Source organism: Eulemur rufifrons, chromosome 3 (assembly GCF_041146395.1).
Source record: "Eulemur rufifrons isolate Redbay chromosome 3, OSU_ERuf_1, whole genome shotgun sequence".
Lineage (NCBI taxonomy): Eukaryota > Metazoa > Chordata > Mammalia > Primates > Lemuridae > Eulemur > Eulemur rufifrons.
The window spans coordinates 57,914,189-57,937,313 of NC_090985.1; the positions used below are offsets into that span (position 1 = coordinate 57,914,189).

At 39.4% G+C, this 23,125-nt stretch overlaps 1 protein-coding gene and 1 non-coding gene across 3 annotated transcripts in view; both read left to right on the plus strand.

Annotated features, from left to right (window-relative positions):
• The first annotated feature begins 2,948 nt into the window (after positions 1-2,948).
• Positions 2,949-23,125, plus strand: part of UBR5 (ubiquitin protein ligase E3 component n-recognin 5) — a 130,192-nt gene continuing 110,015 nt past the window's right edge. The window contains exon 1 of one of the 2 annotated variants that reach the window (XM_069465451.1): positions 2,949-3,483. In XM_069465451.1, coding sequence (XP_069321552.1) covers positions 3,422-3,483 — 62 coding nt within the window. In that variant the 5' untranslated portion in view covers positions 2,949-3,421. The remainder of the gene's footprint in view (positions 3,484-23,125) is intronic. The other variant, XM_069465452.1, reaches the window with a different exon arrangement.
• Positions 6,591-6,697, plus strand: LOC138382074 (U6 spliceosomal RNA). The gene has a single exon (XR_011233248.1). It is a non-coding gene; the product is annotated as a U6 spliceosomal RNA (small nuclear RNA).

A 23,125-nucleotide genomic window follows, 5' to 3' on the forward strand; every position in this document is an offset into this window, starting at 1 on the left:
TAACTACTGAGAGATGGGGTTGATGGATAAATAACTCCAGCTTTCTGAAGTATGTTCCACACAGTCTCTCACAGAGTTCCTGGTGGGATTGAGTTCAAATTGCCCATGGTGGTAAAACACTCACCAGCCCATTTTTTATTGGGTTTTCTCCTTTCCTTATCTTTTATCTCCATTCCCACACAGTGCTTCCTGCAGTCATTTCCTAAATAAGCTACTTATAGCCAAATCCTTGTCTCAAGGTCTGCTTTTGGGAAAATCAAATATAAGACATGGCTTACTTCAGGGATGCAGTCCTTCAGGGCTCAACACACAGTAAGAGGGGTTCGTTAGCACTCCCCACTGCATTGGGGGGATCCTAGACATCAATCCTTGTTGTCTTAGCCCTGAGTGCCTATCAGACTAACTGCTCAATCTCTTGGCTTCTCAGTTTGTATTTCTGGAATTAACATGGGTCCCTGGGGAAAAAGTACTCCAAAGAGAAGATTCTCTTCCCTGGGTCTTATTCATCCCTTGGATCCTGTTTTGGCAATTCATCATTATTTCGTTAGCTTTCTTGTGCCTTTAAGCAGATTTAAAGAAATATTTTATCTAACTTTTCTAGTTGTCCTCAAAGGGAGAATTAGTCTGAATTACTAGAAAGGCAGTCCCCAGCCTCCTTCTTGCAGGTTGTGCTGCACTTTGACTCTTCAAAGAGCTTTTGTCTGACCTCTGCTCATCTTGATTCCCCTATCTGTATTTCCTCCTCCCCCATCTGTGTGATGGTCTTTCACAACTCCATGCCTTTACTTGTTTTTCCCTGTTCAAAGTGTGACCCACCAAAGTGTTAGATCCCTGGAAGAGTAAAATTCTTCCTAACATGCCATCAACAAAAAGGTAAGCAATGCCAAGATGGTGATCAGTCAAAGATCACATAGGCAGTTTGAATGGGCTGCCTAGAAGGAGGAGACCAACTTTCAGCCAGGAAAGAAAGTCTCAGTTCTAGGAAACCAGGAGTGTGTAAATCAAGCTGAAAGCTGGATAGAAGCATAATGAAAGATAAAGGGCAGATTTGGAAGAAAGAGAAATGAGGCAAGGTATGGGCATGGTGTGGTGGGTTCAGGGGCAAATCCAAAAAGACTAGGTTTAAGCCAGATATTCTATTTGCTCAGAACATTCTTCATAGTGCAGCTTAAATGACTTTTTAAATTCTCTTGGCTGGAATCACTTCCTCTTTCAACTTCCATGGCACTCTTATTGCATTTATCACATCATTTTTTTTTTTCTATTGGCTTTGAATAGTCTGTTCTTTCTAAATTATTAACTACTATATGGCAGCCGTGGTATAGTGGAAAGAGCAATGGAATCAGTCAGAAGAGTTGGGTTTTAGTCTCAGCTTCAGCACCTACCTAAGGTGTTTGAGCCCCAGTGTCCTCATCGATATAATGGGGAAGAATAATATTGTTTACCCAATAGGGTGATTTGAATATTAAATAATATAAGGTATAAAAGTGGTACATAGAGAACACTTGACAAATAAATGCTTCCGTTTGCTGAGCCTACTGTGTGTATGAATTCCTCTAGGCGCTTGACATGTTATCTTATTTAGACCTCACTGCAACCCTGTGTAAATCTATCACTACAGATTATTTATCAAATGAGAAAAAAATGCTATGATAGGTTAAATAATCTGATAAAGGCTACATAGTTAAGTAGTACAAACAGAATTCAAATCTGGATCTGTGTGGCACTAAAACTAGCAGTGTACATTTGTCTACCCTGCTTCCCCTGGGCTCACTTAGCCTTCTAATAGTGGCCTTGAAGTCACTTTTTAATCTGATCTGAGCTGATGTTGGGAGCTGGTGACCTATAAAAGTGTTCCATTATCTGCCTCAAGGGGTACCTAGTCTATCCTGATTTTATAAATAAATTTTCATATGCTTTGCACAAAAGAACTTCCTAAGCAAAAGAGTGTGTGTATGTATGTGGCACTAAAAGAGGAAAGTGATATTTATTCTTAAGAACGGTTTACAAAATCCTTATTTAATGAACATCTACAAAGACTGGAGAAGAGACTTCATATTTTCAGTTTTTGCCTTGAAAGAGGTACTTGATTTTTTTGAAGAGGTCATAGAAACCTTTGATAAGCTATGAACTAGTTCCTTAGGAAAAAAGATCTAGTCAAGAATTTGCTGTTATGATCTCACTAATCATAACTTCAAGAACCCCCTTGTAGAATAGGTATATCATATTTCATTTAAAAGTAACAGAAAAGCATGAATCACTTAAATCAGGAAATTAATGGAAATTTCCACATTTTGTCTTTGGGTATGTAATGGTGGTGGTGGTGGTAAGGAAATTGTGCAGATTAGGGTGATAAAAGAAGTTGCCACAAAGTCAGCTCCATGATCCCACTATCACTTTCTGGAAAAGTCCTTACACAAGTATCTTACTTTTCCAATAAAAGGCTGTGTATTTCTTGCTCCTTAACTGCTTTTACACTTTCACTTTAAATACAAATACTGATGAAGGATGAGAAACAACAACACAAAGCCCCTAAGGGTCTGCAAAATAATTAAGGCTCCCCCGGGGAAATCAGCTCGAAAGAAGGCAAGAGCCCCTTTTCCTTCCCACCTCCTCCCGGACTCACGCACACTTACTCTCCCTCCTGGCAGGCTCGCCCCTCCGCCTCCGCCTTCCCTAACACGTGCTCTCCGGAACACTCACTCCCGAGACATCCCACCCCCCGGGGGCTGGGCTCGGGAGCCGAACGGACCAATCGGCACGCGCCTTACAGCGTCGTGGCTCGGCAACGTTGAGCCGCCCAATAGAAAGGGCCTTACCGCCCGTTTCCCGGAGCCCCGCCCCCTCGCCGCCGTGCCCCCGCCCGCCGGTCTCCTCCCTCCTCCTCCTCCCGTTCGCCCCTCCCCCGCCGCTCCGGAGCGGAGCCTGCGAGACGGAGAAACTGGGGCAGAAGTGAAGATGGCGGCGGCGGCGGCGCTGGTGGCGGCGGCGGCTTCTCGCCAGTGACGCGCGGTGCGGGGGCTCTTCTCCCTCCCCACCTTCCGTAGTCCGGACCCCGTCCGCCGCCGGGACCGTACAGTCCCCGCAGCCCACCCCACTCCTCCCTTCCCAGTCGCCTCCTCTCCCGACGCCCGACTGCCGCTGGCGGCGGCGCGCCCCGGGTCCCGACAGCCAGCCTCGCACTCCGCGCTGTCGCCGGGGGAGCGGGTAGCGTGGTGATTTGCCCTCCTACCCGCCCCGCCGGGCCGCGGACACACGCCCGGCAGGGAGGCGGCGGCGGCCCTTGCGCATTAGCTTCCCTCCATTTGGGGACTGGGAGGCGGCGGCAGCGGCTTTGGGTTTTGGGGAGGAGAAGGGGATTGGGAGGCGGGCGAGAGCAGGAGGGGGCAGTCCTCGGGAGGAGGACAAGAAGGAAAGCACCATGACGTCCATCCATTTCGTGGTTCACCCGCTGCCGGGCACCGAGGACCAGCTCAATGACAGGTAATAGGGCCGGCCGGCGGGTCGGCGGGCGGGCGGGGGGAGGGGTGCCCTTCCTTCCCTCCCTCCCCTCCCCCACGGGGCCGTGCCGGGCGGGCGGCTGTGTTTACGCGCGGGCAGTCCAGCAGGGGTGTGGGGGGGGTCCTTACTGCCCCCTGCTAGGCCCCATCCGGGCGAAACTTCTGGTTCCGGGGGCTGGGGGCCACTGGGGGAGCGCGGTGTAGACGGGACCCGCGGTGTAGACTGGAGAGCGCGCTGCACATCCCCTTCCCCCCTTCCTCGAGGAGCCGCGTTGAACTCGACGGAGATGGCGGGGGCTTTGGCTCCCGGGGGGCAGGCTGTAATTACCTCTCGGCCCAGGCCCGAGGAATCCATATTAGTCAAAGTTGAATTGAGACAGACAATGCGGATGGGGGATGGTGGAGGTAAAAAGAGAGGGAAGAGGAGAAGCGGGGCAAGGGGCCCCGGGGTGGGCTGGGCCGGGCTTGCCCGGACCCGGGGAGATGTGTCCGGTGGGGTGCTCTGGACCTGCCAGGCCTGGGGATCCCGGGGGAGAGAAGCCGATTCCCGGCAGATGCGGGGGTGGGGGGGGTGGGGGAGGGAGAGGGAGGAAGCGCCATGATTATTGTTATTATTATTAAATTTGAGCCCCAGCGGTGAGGTTTGCCTGGCCTGGGAGGGGATGAATTCTGGCGGGGGTGGGGAAGTGGATTGGATTCCCTTTGCTCTCCTTCTCCTGAAATGGTGCTGGCAGCTCCTACCAGCCCCTGTGGTGCGAGCTTTTTTGTTTCCTTTTTTATTCTAATGATAGTGTTTTCCTGAGTTGTAATTTGACAGCTGAAAACCGTGCGTAGAGTGTCAAAGGAAAACTCTTACGTTTGCAATTCAGCAATGCTGCTTTTCTTAACACGCTGTAAATTTCTGGGTTGGGTTTGCTATGGGTGGAGGAGGAATTAGGATTTTTTTATTTTTTGTCTTTTATAAGAAGGGTGTTTTGGTTTGGATTCCACTCCTTCCCTTCTCCACCGTTCCTTGCCAGTTTAGGATATTGAATTGCAGGGCCTCATGCTCCCAGGGAACTGAGGTAAAGCAGGACAAGTTCCTTCACTGTTGCAAAACAGAATCACAGGAGGTTGAGGGAGGCGTCCATTAAAGCATGTCTTAAAATCTAGGACTCAGATCTAATGATGAGCTAAATGTACACAGGCTCAGAAAGTGAGGGCATTTTAAGCCTCCCTTTCTACCAATACTTTGACTGCTCTGTGTATTTCTTTTGAGTATAGAAGGCCATCTGGTCCTAAGTTTAGAAGCTAGATATAATTTTTGCTAAGTGACCGGGTGACTTAAGTTGCATGACGCGGTTTGTCATGCGCTTCCCGGCGAGAGGAAGAGGCCTAACTTGCTGCTAAGATACTGGCTTCTGTCTCAATGTATCTGACCACCTCAGGTGGGGCAGACAGCTTTTAAATCCGGAGCTGGTGGTTTAATTTCTGGCACTGGGTTCGGATTTGTCTAATCTTTGTTCTTGTCAAATTGTATTTAACATGTGTGTGAAACTTTTGAAATACTTCTTGAAAATACTGATCATTTGGAGTTGTCAAATAGTTCCTTTAAATAGTGAAATAACTTTTTCAGTTATTTAACATTTTGTTATGTGGTCCTTACTTTGACTTTATTTCATTAAAGATCTTTTAAAGACATTAACATAAGATTTTTTGTAAATTTTGGAACCAGGCTAGTAGTGAGGATAGCTTTACTGTCACTCATGGAACCATGCTGGTAGTGCTTGTCCTGTAGCTTGTCTTGTAACTTACAAAATTGTACCAGGGAACAGAGAAGTAGAGCATGTTTTCTACATTAGTACTAACTTTCTCAGTTGGTTGTGCATGCCAAAACCTATTTTGCAGTTGTGTTGGGCACTTTGATTCTTTCTTTTTTTGAGAAAAGGTCTCGCTCTGTTGCCCGTGCTAAAGTGCAGTGGCATCATCATAGCTCACTGCAACCTTAAACTCCTGGGCTCTAGAGATCTTCCTGCCTCAGTCTCCTTAGTTCATTTTTGGACATTCCTTTTGCTTCAATTATTTGAGGAATTTACAAGTAATTAGCTTTTTATTTATTTTTTTTAAGAGACAGGGTCTTGTACTGTCACCCAGGCTGGAGTGCAGTGACCATAGCTCACTGCAACCTTTGACTCCTGGGCTCAAGAGATCTCTTGTCTCGGCCTCCTGAGTAGCTAGGACTAGAGGCATATGCCACCGTGCCGGCTAATTTTTTAATTGTTTTATAAAGGCGGGGGACAATGGTGGGTCTTGCTTTGTTGCCCAGGCTGGTCACAAACTCCTGGCCTCAAGTGATCCTTCCACCTCCACTTCCCAAAGTGCTGGGATTACTGGCATGAGCCACCTCGCCCAGCTTTAATGTACCTTTTAAAAGCTACTTTTTCTTTTTCCATTGTTAGTATAAACATTTAGCTTCGTTTTTGGTTGTTGTAATGTCAGTACATAATATTAAGAGTATGTAGATCATAATGAGTTTTCATTTCATGAAATAAGGAAAAAGATCAGTGGATCTGAGTCATATCATACCATGAGTGCATCAAGGTGGCAGGTATTTGAAAAAAAAAATAGAAAAGTACTGTAGGTAAAATTTTAGGGACCTATGGTTGTACCTGTTAGCCATAAGCTTGTCTGATTTGTTGAGATTTGTGAAGCCAGCATTTGAGATAGTCACAAACCCTGAGTTTTGAAGTAGTTGACTTATGTTGACTTGTAGCAAAAGCTATTGTGTCTCCTCTTCAAAAGGAAAGATCTGCCTTACATACCTAGATGCAAAGTAATAGGATCAACCTGCTTGAGAAAAATCTGTTTCCAAAAGAGATTGGTTTTCTGGAACCTTGTAATTAACTATATAGTAAATTACAGCCCAGAATATATTTTCATCTTCAGATAAAAACTTTACCAAATTTTAGTAAGTTTTGGTAATAGAAAAGAAGGCTACTAAGGCTTTTTTTTTTTTATTATGAGAAATGTGTCTCTGAGAATCAAATAAACAAGTTTAGGATGAAAGGGTATAACTATGTGTACTTTGTTCTTTACACTAAAAGCAGTGAGGTGCTTGTTTCGGCAGCACATGTACTAAAATTGGAACCATACAGGGAAGATTAGGATGGCCCCTGTGCAAGGATGACAGTGTTCTGTAAAAAAAATTAATAAAAACAGTGAGATTAGACATTTAAATAGTGTGGTACTGCAAATAAATTGCTCAGTTAAAGAAAACTTTTGGTCCTCAAAACATCAGTATTTTCTTTTCTAAGCTTTCTTTAAATACCCACATCCTGTAAAAAGTCAAATATTTTTTTCTCTCAGGTCTTTTGTAAAAAACCCAAATATTTTGTTCAGTGTAATAGTCTAATGTCTCAAGCATCTAAAATGTACAAAAAGAAAGACACTTATCTGATTTTTTTCATAATTTGTGTTTTCAGACTTGCTTAATGGATAATGATGATGCATGAGTGAAGTCGATGAATATGGGTGGGGATGGCTAGGATGGAAAGAGGAGAGAAATTCAGAGAGCCTCGGATGTTGGCTGTGCTTCCCAGAGTGATTACAAGGTCCCTGGCACAGAGTGCTGGCCCCTCTGCAAATACTCATTGAGTGGAATTGAAACCATTCAGTGCTCAGATACTTCTGTGACATTTTGATTTTCTTTCTAGTGAATTTCTTGAGTTACTGCTATGTTCTTATTTAAAACATTGTCTCAGGAAACAGCAAAATGATACCAAGAAGAGGGTTCTGCATATTGAGATTGAGGGGAGAGCTGGAAGTGCCTGGTGTCTAAGAAGTCATGTAGACCACCAGTCTTCTCACTAATGAGTTGAAGAAATAGACTTAGAGATTTACCAGAATTCAACCATGGGTACACAGCAAGTGACTGACATACAGCTGAGGTCCACATGATGGGTCTTCTGACTTTTTTGTTTTTTTAAGTCCAGGGCTCCTTTCCACTCTTCCATGTGGCTTGTATTCCAGAATATTTCTGTCTCAGAGATCCCAGTCTTAGAGCAGCCACCTGTCTTAGATTTTTGATATCCTCTTCCCCTGAACTCCTCCCTCTAGGCCTCTAGTTTAATTTATGTCTTTTAGGGGAGAGGGCTGACCCTCTTAACCGTTTGTTATTAGTAGGTTAGGAGAGGCTTTTTTAAGGTGACTGTGGGTAAGGCCTGGTGTGTTGTCCTGAATTACTCAGGATGCAGGTTAGTTACAATACAAACCAGTTCTCATTGTTAGTTTATATGTGGAATTTTCCTGTGAGCTTTGCCTTTTGGCATTGTAATGTGTTGTGCAATCATAAATAGCCTTTATTGAGATTGTCGTATCAAAAGGATTTTTCTCTAAGGAGTTTTCCTTTCAGGTGCTGTAACACAAGGTGATACAGTATACACAGGAGCTTGAAACTATGTGCTGGTAGACAAGTCATTTAATATCTTAGAATCTCCCACTTTAATCTCTAAATTAGGCGTATAGTACCCACCTCAAGGTCAGGAAAGAACAGTTGAGATAGTGAATGGGAAAACGAATACTATAATGTGGATTCTATGGAAAATATGAAGAGATAGTTACTTTTAACTGTTTTTATGTGTTGCCTAGTTTCCAAATAGCAAAAGCAGGAACGTAAAGAAATTCCCTTAAAATATCTTTAGTATTGAGTGCAGAATCCAGACTCCTTAATCCTAGATTAGTGGTTCTCTGATGGGGGTGATTTTTCCCTCCAGGGAATATTTGGCAGTGTCAGAGACATTTTTTGATTCACAGCTGGGGCATTGCTACTGGCCTCTAGTGGGTGGAGGCCAGAGATGCTGCTAAACCTTCTGTAATGTACAACAGCCCCCCACAAAATATCAGTTGTGCTAAGGTTGAGAACTCTGTTCTAGATTATCTTCAACGCATATAGTTGTAGAAATAAATGGAAACAACTTTTATGAGGAACAATTCAAGTACTATAAGTTCTGAAGTTAGTCTGAAAACATGACCATTTAAATTAAGATTAATTAAAATTAAATAAAAATTTAAGTCCGTACATCAGTAATGAGTCACATTTTCAGTCTGTAGCCCCACATAGTCACTACCATATTGGACAGTGTAGGTAGAGAACAGTGCCATCATCACTGAAAGTTCTCTTGGATAGCATTGACATGGAAAGTGCATTTTTGCACAGAGCATAGCATTTAGTAAATGCTCATTATATTTATTATGAATTGTTGGGTTTTAAAGACTCAAGCATATCCTTGCCCTCTCAGTAGGAGCCAGAAAATATGCCAGGGATTATGTGGAGCTGAACAAAGGTTGTGCTGGGTAGAGGTTATAATAATTGAAAGCTGCCTGAAATTTCAGTGTGCTGAACCAAAAAACCAAAAACCAAGAAAATTCAAACAAAAAGCCCCCAAGTATTAGGCAGTCTGGGACAGAGCATCACATCACCAAATCAGTGGGAAATCTCACCATTTGATTATTACGATAGTTACCTAAAAACAATGCTAGATACTCTGTATTAGAATAGTCTCACTTTACGAAAATGATTAAATGTAGTTGCTTAAGGAAATTAAGATTAAAAACAGGGTATAAGGTAGCTAAACAGAAAACGAAAAATCAAAACAAACAGTGGCAGAGCAATTTTGTAAATCAAGAAATCCATGACTAAATCATAGGCCTGGAAGTAAACAGGTACTTCTGAAGACAATTATATGGTACACAGGAGTACAACTAGGAATAATGGGATGAAATTAGGAAAGTTCAGAATTTTTTCCCTAACAATTAGGTTATTTAGGAAGTAGTCTCTAAAGGAAAGTTCAGTTGTTGAAGACTGTGTCAGATTACATTTAGGTAGATCTTATAGGGCGAATTGAAAGGAGCAATTTCATGTTGCAGGAGGATATACTTAATGTCTTCTTTCCCCCATTTTGTCATATACCGAATTAAGAAAACAAACTCCAGTTATCATCTGCATTTCTGTCATTTTGACACTTGGCGTTCTGATCAAATGAAAACAGCCTTTTTTCTTGGCTCATGTGATTATGAATTGTTGATTTGTGTTTGTAATTGATTTTTAAATTTTCCCCTGAATGTCATTTTTAAGCTTTTCTTATTATGGAAAGTTTCAAGCATATACAAAAGTAGAGAGAATGGTATGAACAACTATATACCAATCACGCAGTCTCAACAGTTAAATAACTTATGTCCAATCTGATTGCAATAATCTTCCATTTATTCCCCACTATCAAATAATTTAATAGATGTATATTCACTGTGTATTTCAAAGATGAAGCCTTAAAAAAAATGAAAAAACCCTTGGCAAGGGGAACCATTGAAAGGCAATAAAGAAAACAATATTTACATTAAAAAGGAAAACGCCAAATACCTTAATATCAAAATCCAGTCTGTTCACATTTTCCTGTTGTCTCATAAATGCTTATTTTTGATTGACAGTTTTGATAATTTTACTTAATAAAGCTAAGGAGGTTCTAACATTGTAAACAATTTGACATTCATAGAATAAGAGAAACTTGTTTGGGTTGTAACCTTAGAAGAAGGGGCAGGATCATGCTGTAAATCTTTAGGTTTCTGTAACAACTTAACCTTTAGTATGATAGCATTTTATCAGCAGTCACTTGTAATTGTTATGTAATGATGGTAAGAGAGTATTCATGAAGTTAAGTGATTTTTCTATGGGGGGGACATTGAGAAATAACATTAAGTGATGTGAAAAGTTTGCAACATTCTTCTAAGTTAATATATAGAGGTGAGAATATTAGTCAATTGAACTTGGCTATAAGAAATCATTCTCTAATGATTGTATTTCATATTACTTTCCTCATACAATAAGTATAGTGATAATAAGCCCCTTCAAAATGAGAAATAAGATAAATTCTTAGATAACTATGCTTGGTAACATTCTCATTTTTGTCAGGATATTAAATAAAGTGTTAGCATTTAATGTTATTTCACTTGTAAATACATAATTTATCTTACCTGCAGAGCAAAAAGTATTGCTGTTTGTTCAGTTTCTGATAGTATCATTCACCTTAATAAAATGTTTTCAACTTTACTTTTATTTTCATATTTATTGAGTTATACTTTTATATATAGTAAAATTCACCCATTTTTAGTGTACAGTTTGAGTTTTTGACAAATGTATACAGTTGTGTAACCACCACCACAGTCAAGATAAAGAACATTTTTACCACCCCGAAGTTACCTGGTGTCCCTTTGCATTTTCAGTCCCTTCCCCCTACATCCTGTACCTGGCAACCACTCTTCTGCTTTCTCTCACTGTAATTCTGTCTTTTTTAGAATTTCATAGAAATGGAATCATGTGTTTGGTTTCTTTCAGTTTGCACAATGCTTTTGCTCTGGATCTGTGTTGTAGCATGTAGTAGTTTCTTCTTTTATATTAATGGACAGTAGTATTTCATTATATGGATATACCACAATTTTTAAATCTGCTCTCTAGCTTATGTAAATTTGGATTGCTTTCTGTTTCTGGCTATTTTTTACTCTTTATTATATAAAGGCTGGGCATGGTGGCTCATGCCTGTAATCCCAGCACTTTGGGAGGCCCAGGTGGGAGGATTGCTTGAGTTCAGGAGTTTGAGACCAGCCGGGGCAACATAGTGAGACTCCGTCTCTACAAAAACATAAACCAAACAAAGAAACAAAAAAATTCCTTGGTATAAAAAGTAATTCTTGGCCGAGTGTGGTGGCTCATGCCTGTAATCTTAGCACTCTGGAAGGCCAAGGTGGGAGGATTGTTTGAGCTCAGGAGTTCGAGACCAGCCTGAGCAAGAGTGAAACCCCATCTCTACTAAAAAAAATACAAAGAAATTAGCTAGACAACTAAAAATATATAGAAAAAATTAGCCGGGCATGCCTGTAGTCCCAGCTACTAGGGAGGCTGAGGCAGGAGGATTGCTTGAGCCCAGGAGTTTGAGGTTGCTGTGAGCTAGGCTGACATCACGGCACGCTAGCCCAGGCAACAGAGTGAGACTGTCTTTAAAAGAAAAAAAAAAAAAAAGAAACAAAGAAATTCTTACAGAAAATCAGGAAGATACAGAATTTTAAATAAAAGTTTAATAAGATCACCATTAGCATTTTGGTGACTCTTCAGTCTTTATTTTTTTTATACATGGATATTTTTGTTTTTATATAGTTGTGATCATCCAGGGTACAATTTTATATACTTGAAATTTTTCTTGACTTTAATTTGTTAACAATATTTTTCATAGGAAAAGGCCACTAATAAAAAGAATTTTACGTTTTTCTTGACAGCAAATTTTCGTTTTGATTAAAAAACATATATTAGTATGTATAAAAAGATTTTTTTTAGAATTCCATGAAATGTAATGGTCATATTCTAGATTTCTAGTTATAAGGATTATGATAATGTCCAGTCTACAAAGTGCTGTGATGAGTAAATCAATAGATCAATTTTTATTTTCTTCCCTATTGGTTCAGGCCCATTTTTGTGTATAGGAGAGAAAGCGTTCAGAACCTACCATTTCAAGAAATGGGCTCTGCTCCAGCATGAATCTGCTGTTCCAGAATTCAGGTGACAAGGCATTCAGTTCTTTCCCTGAACTTAAATACCAACTCTACCTCACAGACAACCTGGAACTCCAGAGTTGCTCTTGCCTGAGTGGCTCCAAGACTCTACTTAGGGGCCTGGTGGAAATTCGTTTGCATGTTTTTCTATGAGAGCTTGCTTGCTGTCATCTGAAAAGTGGAGGATGATGGGTTTTATAAGGTTTAAGAAAAGCTACATTTGAGATTAGGAAGTTAATTTTGTGGAGAAAGCTAAGAAAGAGACAATATGGTAGGGTTATTGTAATTTCTAAATGATGAAAGCAGGGTTTTTATGTGAAAGGCTTTGTGGGAAGGAGTATTGAGTTTCTGTAGTTGATTATCTAGTCTCATGTTGTAATAATGGCTTTGTTTCTCATCCAAAACTCATTTGAACTTGTCCGATTATTGCTCTTTATCATCACCTGCATCTAGAAACCTTACTTTAAGTCTTTAAAGGAATCAGCACCAATGGAGCGAATTTTATTAAATTTTGAGCAAGACTAGTTTAAACATTCATTCTCTCTCTCTTTGTTTTTTTTTTTTTTTTGATAAGACAAGAGTCTCACTTTGTCTCCCTGGGTAGAGTACAGTGGTGTCATCATAGCTCACTGCAATCTCAACTCCTGGGCTCAAGAGATCCTCCTGCCTCAGCCTCGAGTGGCTGGGACTATAGGTGCTCGTCATGACAGGCTAATTTTTTATTTTTAGTAAATGTGGGGACTCCCTCTTGCTCAGGCTAGTCTGAGACTCCTGACTCAAGCAATCTTTGAGCCTCGGCCTTCCAGAGTGCTAGGATTATAGGCATGAGTACTGTGCCCAGCCAACATTCATTCTCTTAATATGCTTATATTTCTAGTAGTGGTTAAACTTGTATTCACCTTCAAGAAATCCATTGATGCTTTCCATAAGTAATTGTGTTTTTCTTTTTCTGCTTATCGTGTTCTGATTATTGTATGTAGATTAGAGAATAAATGAGGGAAGGGAGTACTTTGGTGCTATGGACAGTGGGACCTTTTGTTTCTGTGGTGGTTCTCTGGGGAAATTATAGGAACTACAATTTTTTTATTCTTTGCCTCCTATAGTTGCTAGCAGGAGGATGAATCCAAACTGCTACTATATGAAATGATTCCCTGATAGGATTCTGGCACTGCCTAGGAGTGGGTGACTTCTGTAGTGGAGGTTGGCAAACCATGGTCTACAGGTCCAAGATGACATGTGGGCTGATTTAGTTGGCAGCTGCTCATCTTTCTGCCACTTTCTGAGAGCTGAGACTACTGAAAACTGCATATAACACTTGGCATCTATAGACAGGAGTTAGTATCATATGTGGTTAGCAGCCACCCCATACCAACCCAAAATGTTTCTGGTTCCATAAAACTCTGATAAGTGGCAGGGACTCTAGGGCAGTTGGTATTTTTGCTTTTCTCTAGGGCCTCTCAACTCCTCAGAGGTCTCTTTGGAAATGTAAAAAACTATTTCAGTTGACAGTGAAGATTCAATCTTCCTTTGGTAAATTCTAGGACATTCTTGAGAGGTGACAGCATTTTTTTAGGCGGGGGGCATGATATATGTAACCTTTAATTTTTTTTGAAGCGGAAGGTTTTTCTGACAATCATTGAAACTTTATAAGAGTAACATAACCAAATTGTGGTAAAATCATCTATTGTGGTTTTTCCCAGTTAAGAGAGTCCTTGATTTAAAGCAGTTCTTCTCATGGAGTGGACTTCCATCTGGAGCACCAGAGCTTGAAGACTACCATGTAAAAGGCTCTTCCCACTTTTATTTGTCTTAAAATTAATTGATGACAACAAATCACGCCACACTTGCCAGTTCCTCATGGCCCCCAGCCTTCCATTTCTCCTTGGACTATAGGTTCTATAGCTGTCTGTGTGAGAAAAGAATATTTTCTTACTGCTTGGGGGTGGGGGTGGGGGTGTGTGTGTGTGTGTGTGTGTGTTTTGGGTAAAACCAAAATGCAAGGAAGTCATAGAGAGGCCCCATATGTCCATCACCCAGCTTCCCCTAATGTTTGCATCTTAATTCTGCCAGGTATTTTTGGCATCTTTGTCGAAGTAGTAGAGATGAAACATTTTCCCCATATGCATTTTTGAAAATTGTTTATTTCTCCCAAGATAACATAGAAGACACAAATTTAAAGACAACTTGGTACTTTTACTTATTATTAATTTTTTTTTTTTTGCCAAAGCCAAATAGCAGAAACTTAGTACTTTTAGAAGGTGATTCTAAGTTTATGATACGTACACTATGTAGTGATTAACTTTTAGTCAGTGTTTGATGTGAGGATAGATAGAATATAAACTGGAGTAGGCAAGATCAGAGATTCTTTTTGTATCTGACACTAGCTGGCCATGTGATGACCATATGAACTTCAATAAATATAACTCGTTTGTAAAATGAGAGAGTTGGGCTAGATCACTTAGTTGGGTTTTTTTTGTTTGTTTGTTTTGATTTTTTTTTTTTTTTTTGAGACAGAGTCTCGCTCCTGCTAGAGTGAGTGCCGTGGCATCAGCCTAGCTCACAGCAACCTCAAACGCCTGAGCTCAAGAGATCCTCCTGCCTCAGCCTCCCTAGTAGTTGGGACTACAGGCACAAGCCACGATGCCTGGCTAATTCTTTGTTTCTATTTTTAGTTGACTGGCTAATTTTTTCTATTTTTAGTAGAGACGGGGATCTCGCTCTTGCTCAGGTTGTTCTTGAACTCCTGACCTCAAGCAGTCCTCCCACCTCAGCCTCCCAGAGTGCTAGGATTACAGGTGTGAGTCACCGTGCCCAGCCATTTTTTTTTTTTCCTTTTAATTTTTTTTTTTGTTTTTTTAAGAGACAGGTTCTCACTTTGTTGCCAAGGCTGGCCTGAAACTCCTGGGCTCAAGTGATCCTCCCACCTCAACGTCCCCAGTAGCTGGGACTACAGGCCTGTGCCACTGTCTTGCTAGTTTTTTTTTAAAGCTATTCCTGTGCTCTTGTGATTGTGGTAGGAAAAAGGGTTTTTGTACTTTATAGTAGCTCACAGGGAGAAAGAACTGTAAGTTTACGGTTGTCCATGTTTTCTTTTAATTAATTCTGTTGATGAATGGAAAAAAGTGAACAAGGAAAGTGGGGAAAGAGATTTTATTCTTCTACTCAGTTCAATAAATACTTTGCCAACTAGATTGTATGCATTGGGAAACAAAGATAATTGGCCTCTGTCCTCATGGAGCTTTCAGTTTAATGGGGAGGCATACATGTAAGTAAAGAATTGAGTGCTAATAGATCTTGTAAGTGATAAGGAAGGAGGATTTAATGGTTGAACATGGGCGCTTAGGGGACTTTGAACACAAGGTTGCAGGGTGTGGGGACTGGTTCATCCTCTTCCTTCAGTTCTCTTGAGCCTGGTAAATTTTGGTTTATAGGCGTGGAAGGAGCGGAGATGGGATCCTTAAGCTTCTGGGGAATCTGTTCACTCATTGTGCATAGGCTGGGATCAGCTCTGTGGCCTCCTTAAATTCTGCTAGCACAGAGAAATACTTGGAAATGAGATCAAGCGTTGTCTGACTCTTTCATTGTCATTGTCTTTGTTTAAAATACTTAATTTCATACAGTGCACTGCCAGTAAATATTTTAAGATTATTAACTTATAATTTTTTCTTTTTTTTCCCCTCCTTTCCACCCAATAATTATTATTATATTCAATGTGATGTAACTATTTTAATGGATGTAGAATTTCACATCACACTTAGTCTTCTAAGACCTCCAGGTGAGATGAAGTAGTTAAAAATGTGTTTCTGAGTTTAGGTGTATCTGTTTAATCCTTTAAGTTTTGTAATAAAATTTTACCTATCTTTGGAAGGGTTTGTTTTAGGACATTCCTTATTATTACGTATTACAATTTTTACAGAACTTGAGAGTGATACTGTGTATCTGAAAGGTAACTGTATACTGCAGACAGGTCCTATGTGAGAGAGCTGTGAGAAGTGGAGAGACAAGAGTCAGATTTGGGATGCTTGGTCCGTAGCCTGACCAGTCCTGTAATCTTGGGCAAGCCATTTTCCTGCAGTGAGTCTCAGTTTACTAATTTGTAAGATGAGGGGGTGTATTTGTTGTCTGAAAGTTCATTTCAGCTTGAATCTGTGTGACTAGAAACCTTTTTTAATAAGTTGTACTTGATATATGTTGGCCAGCTCTGCCATTTTAAGGTTTTATTTTTTTTATTTTTTTATTTTTTATTTTTTTAGGGAGGTAAGTGTCGCTGGGGGTGGGGGAATGGTTAAGGTTTGATTTTATGTTTTATTTTTTTTAATTATTATAGTGGCTGCCCTAAAGTATTCAATACACATTTTGTTTATATAGTAATTTTTTATTAACAGATTTTTATTTTAGAGTAATTTTAGATTTACAGAAGAATTTGACAGATAATACAGAGGAAATAAACATTTTTTTTTTTTTTTTTTTAAGACAGAGTCTTGCTCTGTTGCCCAGGCTGGGGTGCAGTGGCTTCATCATAGCTCATAGCAACCTCAAACTCCTGGGCTCAAGTGATCTTGCCTCAGCCTCCCAAATAGCTGGGGAATGTAGGTGCATGCGTGCCAACACACCTGACTAATTTTTCTAGTTTTAGTAGAGACAGGGTCTCACTCTTGGTCAGGCTGGTCTCGAACTCCTGAGCTCAAGCGATCCTCCAGCCTTGGCCCCCCAGAGTGCTAGGATTACAGGCGTGAGCCACCGTGCCTGGTCAAGGTTTGATTTCTCACACCAGCTCTTCTACCCTTTTTATACTTGTTCTAATAGGTATTTAGGAGTAGCGGACAAAAATAGAGCTTGTTTAGTTTAACTGGGGGGGAGGGGGGGCTCTTAAAAAGGAGCCCCAACTCTTCTGTACTGTTTTTCCACCTTTTATTTTAAACTGCTACAGCTGGTGTATTTAATTTGACATGGATGAATTTAGTCCAGTTATGTTTTCTTCTAATTATGCTTTCCATATAGAGTTAGTGGGTGAAGGTTCCGTGTGGCAAAAGCTTAATTTGAAACAGTTTGTGATCAAGTGAAAGGACATGGGTGGTGGCATGTCACCTTCTGGGGGTGGGAGTGTTTGTTCACCTTTGATTTCTAGCAGATTGAGACTCTTGCTCTTGGGGAAGGCTGTTTAGGAGGTCCTAGTACTGCCAAGTGCTCAGTGAGAAACTTTTAAACTTCTGTTTTCCATGATACCTATTATTCTGTATGTTAGACTATAATAGATAATACCTTGTGACTAACTTGATGTTTTTGAGATGTTCCCCAAAACTCTACACCAAAGAGGATTTTAGGATTTTATTTTATAGCTGAGGAAATTGAGGCTGGAGTGCTTAAATGATTAGTTAAGTGATAAAGACTAGACCCTACGTTAACTTAGCTTTATTGCTTTTCCTGTGGAAAGGGTGGAGGAAATTACTTGTTTTCTGACACACACACATATATTAGTGTGTGTGTATATATATAAAAGTTATTATATATTAATATAAATACATACTATGTATGCGTTAGGGTATATATGTGTAAAGAGGCATTTATATTTGAAGCCATTAAAATAGTATGTCATTTAATTATTCAGCAAGATTTGGGGGGTTTCTGCTGTATCTCAGTTCTAGTCTTGGGTGTCTGGTGGTGGAGGTCTGGTCTGTGGGAAAGATCATTACAGCCAGTGTGGTAAGTACAGTGAAAGGGGAAGTTCAGGCTACTGCACCAGAGCCACCAGCCCAGTCTTGGGAAGGGGAAAAGTTTAACCTGAATAACAGCTGTTGAAAATGAATATTGGGGTAGTGAATGAGGTAGTAGGTTGAGGGGCCGATGGGGAACCTGTGGAATGCAGGACAGGGCTTTAAGAACTGGAAGAGCTTTCTAGGCAAGAAGAACAGCATGTTTGAAAACCCCAAGGTGAGAGAGTATTTGAGGAACTAAAAGGAGTCCAGAATGCTTAGAGCAATGAGTACATAGGGTTTCAAATCCGTTGAATAGTTTCCTTGTAGAAAAAGATACCTGCTATCTTCAAGAATGACCTTGGTATTATCAAGATAAAATAAATTTGATATGCTAATGCATAAATTGGCTATAACTGGTTAATTTAGTTGGTTAGACATAGCATACGTGAACCAGTGCACTAGGGGTATGAATTCCATCCCAGTTCAGGCCTATTGCTTGATTTCATGACTACAAACGGTATCGTTCACCTAAGTCCAGACAACCAGACAAGTTGTTGGTGTTTGCTGTTGTTAATGAGGACAGTCAAGCTTGGATGGGTGGTTCAGTTCAAATGCCTCACTGCTGTTGGGAAAAACTGCAAATCCTGCTGATGGTCCAGTAATATCACTGAGATGAATAAATGATGATGCATTTTTCTAAGAGATAAAAAAAAGTCTATGGCATTAACCATGTTAAAGCCAAAAATTTCATAAGAAGTGCTGAAAGAAAATGACAGTATACTTGCCTCTGAGTTATGGGTGATTACTTTTGATGTCTCTTAGTATGTTATATACTTAATACGTTACATATATTTTCTATACTTCTATATGAGTATGTATATTTTTTCTTTGAGTATATATTATTTTAAAGGTTTTTTTTTTTTTTTTTTTTTTTTTGAGACAGAGTCTCACTCTGTTGCCCTGGCTAGAGTGAGTGCCGTGGCGTCAGCCTAGCTCACAGCAACCTCAAACTCCTGGGCTCAAGCGATCCTCCTGCCTCAGCCTCCCGAGTAGCTGGGACTACAGGCATGCACCACTATGCCCGGCTAATTTTTTTTTTCTATATATATTTTTAGCTGTCCATATAATTTCTTTCTATTTTTAGTAGAGATGGGGTCTCGCTCTTGCTCAGGCTGGTCTCGAACTCCTGAGCTCAAACGATCTGCCCACCTCGGCCTCCCAGAGTGCTAGGATTACAGGCGTGAGCCACCGCGCCCAGCCTATTATTTTAATAATAGAAAAAGAATACATTCCCAGGAAAGTGTAATTAACTATACACCTAAAAAGCATTGACTAAAGAATAGTGATTTAATTTCATCTAAAGTTTTTTTCCCCCTCTAGAAACTTCTTAGAGGGAAATATAATTCTTTGTGTAAGACTAATTGAAGGATGATTCTATAGATTTATTTTTAAAAATTTATTTTGAGCTTTGATATTGAACAAAGTCCAGTGGGATCATCTGATAGGGGCCTAATTTCTGACTCATGCTAACGGAATATTTGGTCCCATCCTTGCCCCAAAGAAGTGATGTGTATTTAAAGCCTTTTGGATTTTGGTCAAGAATTTGTTGTTTCCATTTTACATTCAGCATTCACTCAGGGAGAAAACAACTTGTTAAAAAAAATTGGATACCATTTAAGCACCCTTTTTTCTTGATAAATTGACCATAATTTTAGTTATAAATGAAGACTCCCAGAAAACATTTTTAAAAATTAGGCTTTAAGTTTCATTCATTCATTGTTAGTCAGCAAATTATTTATTGAGGGCTTGTTTTGGGCCAGACTCTTGGACTACATCAGTAAAGACAACAGGCAAAAGTTTCTGCCCCTGTGGAGCTTACATTCTAGTGACATGATTTTTGCATGAAATACTTTTGAAATTTGTGGTGTTTAATTTCCATATGTTTCATCTATTTGAAATGTCTTCTTATAATAAATTATGATCAATTACAAATGATGGGAATGCCTACTGAACTATTTGTGATATCCCTAAGTAATTTATTAAACATTCTCATCGTTGGTGCAGTGCCACTCATTAAACTTGTGCTTCCTTCGGTTTGAGCTTGTGAGTGCTCTATGGGAGAGCTGGGAGGTGACCTCTTTGATGACAAGGCTCATCTTTGCATCCCTAATGCCTAAGATATATTAGTACATATTTTTACTAAATTAGTAAGGACTTCAAAAGTAAGGAAAATATTTTTTAATATAAAACCTCTTGCAATTTTATTACATTTATCTCTTTTACATTTGCCTAATTTATTGTAGCAGTTTATGTAACCATTTTGATAGCCTGTGAATATTAGATACACACAACACAAACAATGTGATATAATTGTGCCCTTAGCACAAGCATAGTCATTTCATGTCTAAACAAATTTAATATCTAAACATATTTTTATAAACAATTGGGAGAAAAGAGAAAAATGAATTTTACAGCGTAGACCAAGAAACAAAATAAAGTTTTTAACTATTACTTTCAAGCTTTAAAAACTGCCAAAATAACAAACATAAGTATACTAGTAAGACTTAGTATTCTGAATAACGTGACATCTCTAAGTTTTATAAATACAGTAGAAGTTTTCGAATATATCCTGCTTAAAGATGTTAACTAATTTGGTCTTTCTAAAATACCAATATCCCAAAATAGTTTACTGACATGACCTGACGGTAGACCAAATAAACCTCTAATATCAATCCTTAGCATCTCAAATAATGGCACAAAGTCATACTTTTTTTACACAAGGATCAAGATCAAGCGATTTTAAAAAATAATCTAACTGGTCTCAAAACATTTTTCTACTTAAGTGCAAAAAATTTTATTTTAACAAAAATTAGTTCTAATCTTTACAATCAAGTGTTTAAATTTTTTTGGATTTAATAGCCCTAGTAACATCGAAAGATTGCACGTTATAACTTCACTGGACTTGTTTTCCCCTCTCTGTATTTCATGTAGGAGGTCTTCCTTAAATGGTGATCCTTGACTGGAGGGTGTGTTTGTGTGTGTGTGTGTGTGTGTGTGTGTGTGTGTATTTTTGGTGAGATTGATTTTTATTTTTTATTTTTTGGTTTTTCCAGCACTGTAAACATTTTCAAACATACAGAAAAATTGAGAGAATGAACATGGATTATTTGGTAATATACCTTCTAGATTCAGTAATTGTTAACATTTTGCCATCTTTATAAAATATGTGTATATATATAAAAATAACTGTTGAACTGTTTGAAAGTTACAGTCACGGTAACTTCAGCATTAAATGCATGGGCTTTTATCTCCTAAGTATGAACCTTTTTCTGTACAACCACTGTACCATTATCAAATCTTAGAAAATTAACAATTCCCTAATATCATCCAATAGTCAATGTATATTCACTTTTCTCTGTCCTCAAAATGTCTGTATATGATAGCGGGGTTTTTAAAATCCGAATTCAGTCAAGGTTCACACATTGCATTTGGTTTCATTTGAATTTTATCATGGAGTCATTTTTACAGAAATATTTGTGGTTTTTCTAAGGGCCACACACATCATGTGATGCTCAGATCATTCTATTTCAAAACACAGTTGTGTTTTCAATTTTCATTAACTTTTAATTGGTTTATATATGATATTTTCATTTGTCAATGGTGTGTATGTGTTTTTTTTATAATTGCATATTATTTATTTATTTTTTTTTTAATTTCAGCTTATTATGGGGGTACAAAAGTTCAGGTTATATATATTGCCCATGTCCCGCCCATCTGTATGTGTGTTTTGATGAATTTCCCAATATTGCTTTCCCTAGACCTTATAAAATCTTGCATTTTTGCAAACTTTACAATATTTTGCATTGGACTACACTGTATTGTCAGATATCTTATGATTTGGTGATGGCTTGACTTCAAACGATATGGGAGTGATAGGCCTGGTTGTGCACTTGTTAGACTTGCAGGGATTTTTGGAGACCACTTTTCTAAGAGATTAATGGTTGGTGAAGGTTTCAGCCGTGTCAGCTTTTGTTTCCTTATGCAGTCTCCTGACTGCAGGGATGAGAAAATGAGAACATTCTGTCATTATATGTTACTGGGTGTGATTGTTGAGAGTTGGCCTCTCAGTGTTGTATTAGTTAACTAGGGTATATAAAAGTGTGATTTTTATTGATGTTACATAAGGATTGGCTTTTATTTGGGGCAAAGATTTACTTTTCAGATGAGTCTATGGTTAAATAGATTTGTAAATAAGTATTTGAAATAAATGTTTAAGGAAGTCCACAGATGTAGATTAATAGAAAATGTTATTGTTTGTTTTTTTTAAATGTAGCACAATTAGAGGAAGCTGGTAAGGAAGATATCAAAGATGAAGCCTAAATGAAGGTTTACTCATATACCAATCAGTGGAGCCAGGGTCAAAGGAAATGTTGAGATTCTCTCTCTGGTCATCATCCTGGTTTATTTATTTTATTTTGTTTATTTATTTATTTATTTTTTTATTTTTTGAGACAAAGTCTCACTCTATTGCCCGGGCTAGAGTGCCATGGCTTCAGCCTAGCTCACAGCAACCTCAGACTCCTGGGCTCAAGTGATTCTACTGCCTCAGCCTCCCAAGTAGCTGGGACTACAGGCATGTGCCACCATGCCTGGCTAATTTTTTTTTTATATGTATATATTTTTAGTTGTCCAGCTAATTTCTTTCTTTTTTTTTATTTTTAGTAGAGATGGGGTCTCACTCTTGGCTCAGACTGGTCTCGAACTCCTGAGCTCAAATGATCCACCCACCTCGGCCTCCCAGAGAGCTAGGATTATAGTCGTGAGCCACCACGCCCGGCCCATCTTGGTTTTTTTATTGTTGTTCGACAAACCAACCCAGACTTAATTGGGAAAAACATCAATGATTTATTATTATAAATGACTATAATCACAGTTCTGGGAATTGACAGTACTCAGCTAGGTTTTTACTCTAAGTTTCTCATACAGTTGTAGTGAAATGGTAGCAGAGTCACCCAGAAGGCTTCTTTCTGCACTGAAGACTCAAACACCTGGGGTTCTGTGGGCATTTCTATCTCTGTAGTCTCTTCAGCATGGAGGCTTCGAACAGCCAGACTTCTTGAATAGCTAGACTTTTTGTGGGAACTCAGATTTTCAAAGGCATGTATCCTAAGAAAGAGAGCTAGTTTGGGATGCCTTTTTATGACCTAGCCATAGAAGTCATGCAGCATCACTTCTGCCTTGTTGTCTTTTTGAGAAGCAAGTCTTAAGGCTAGCCCATATTTGAGGGGAGAGTAATTAGAGTCTACCTCTTGATGAGAGGAGTGTCAGAGAATTTATAGATTTTTTCAAACCACC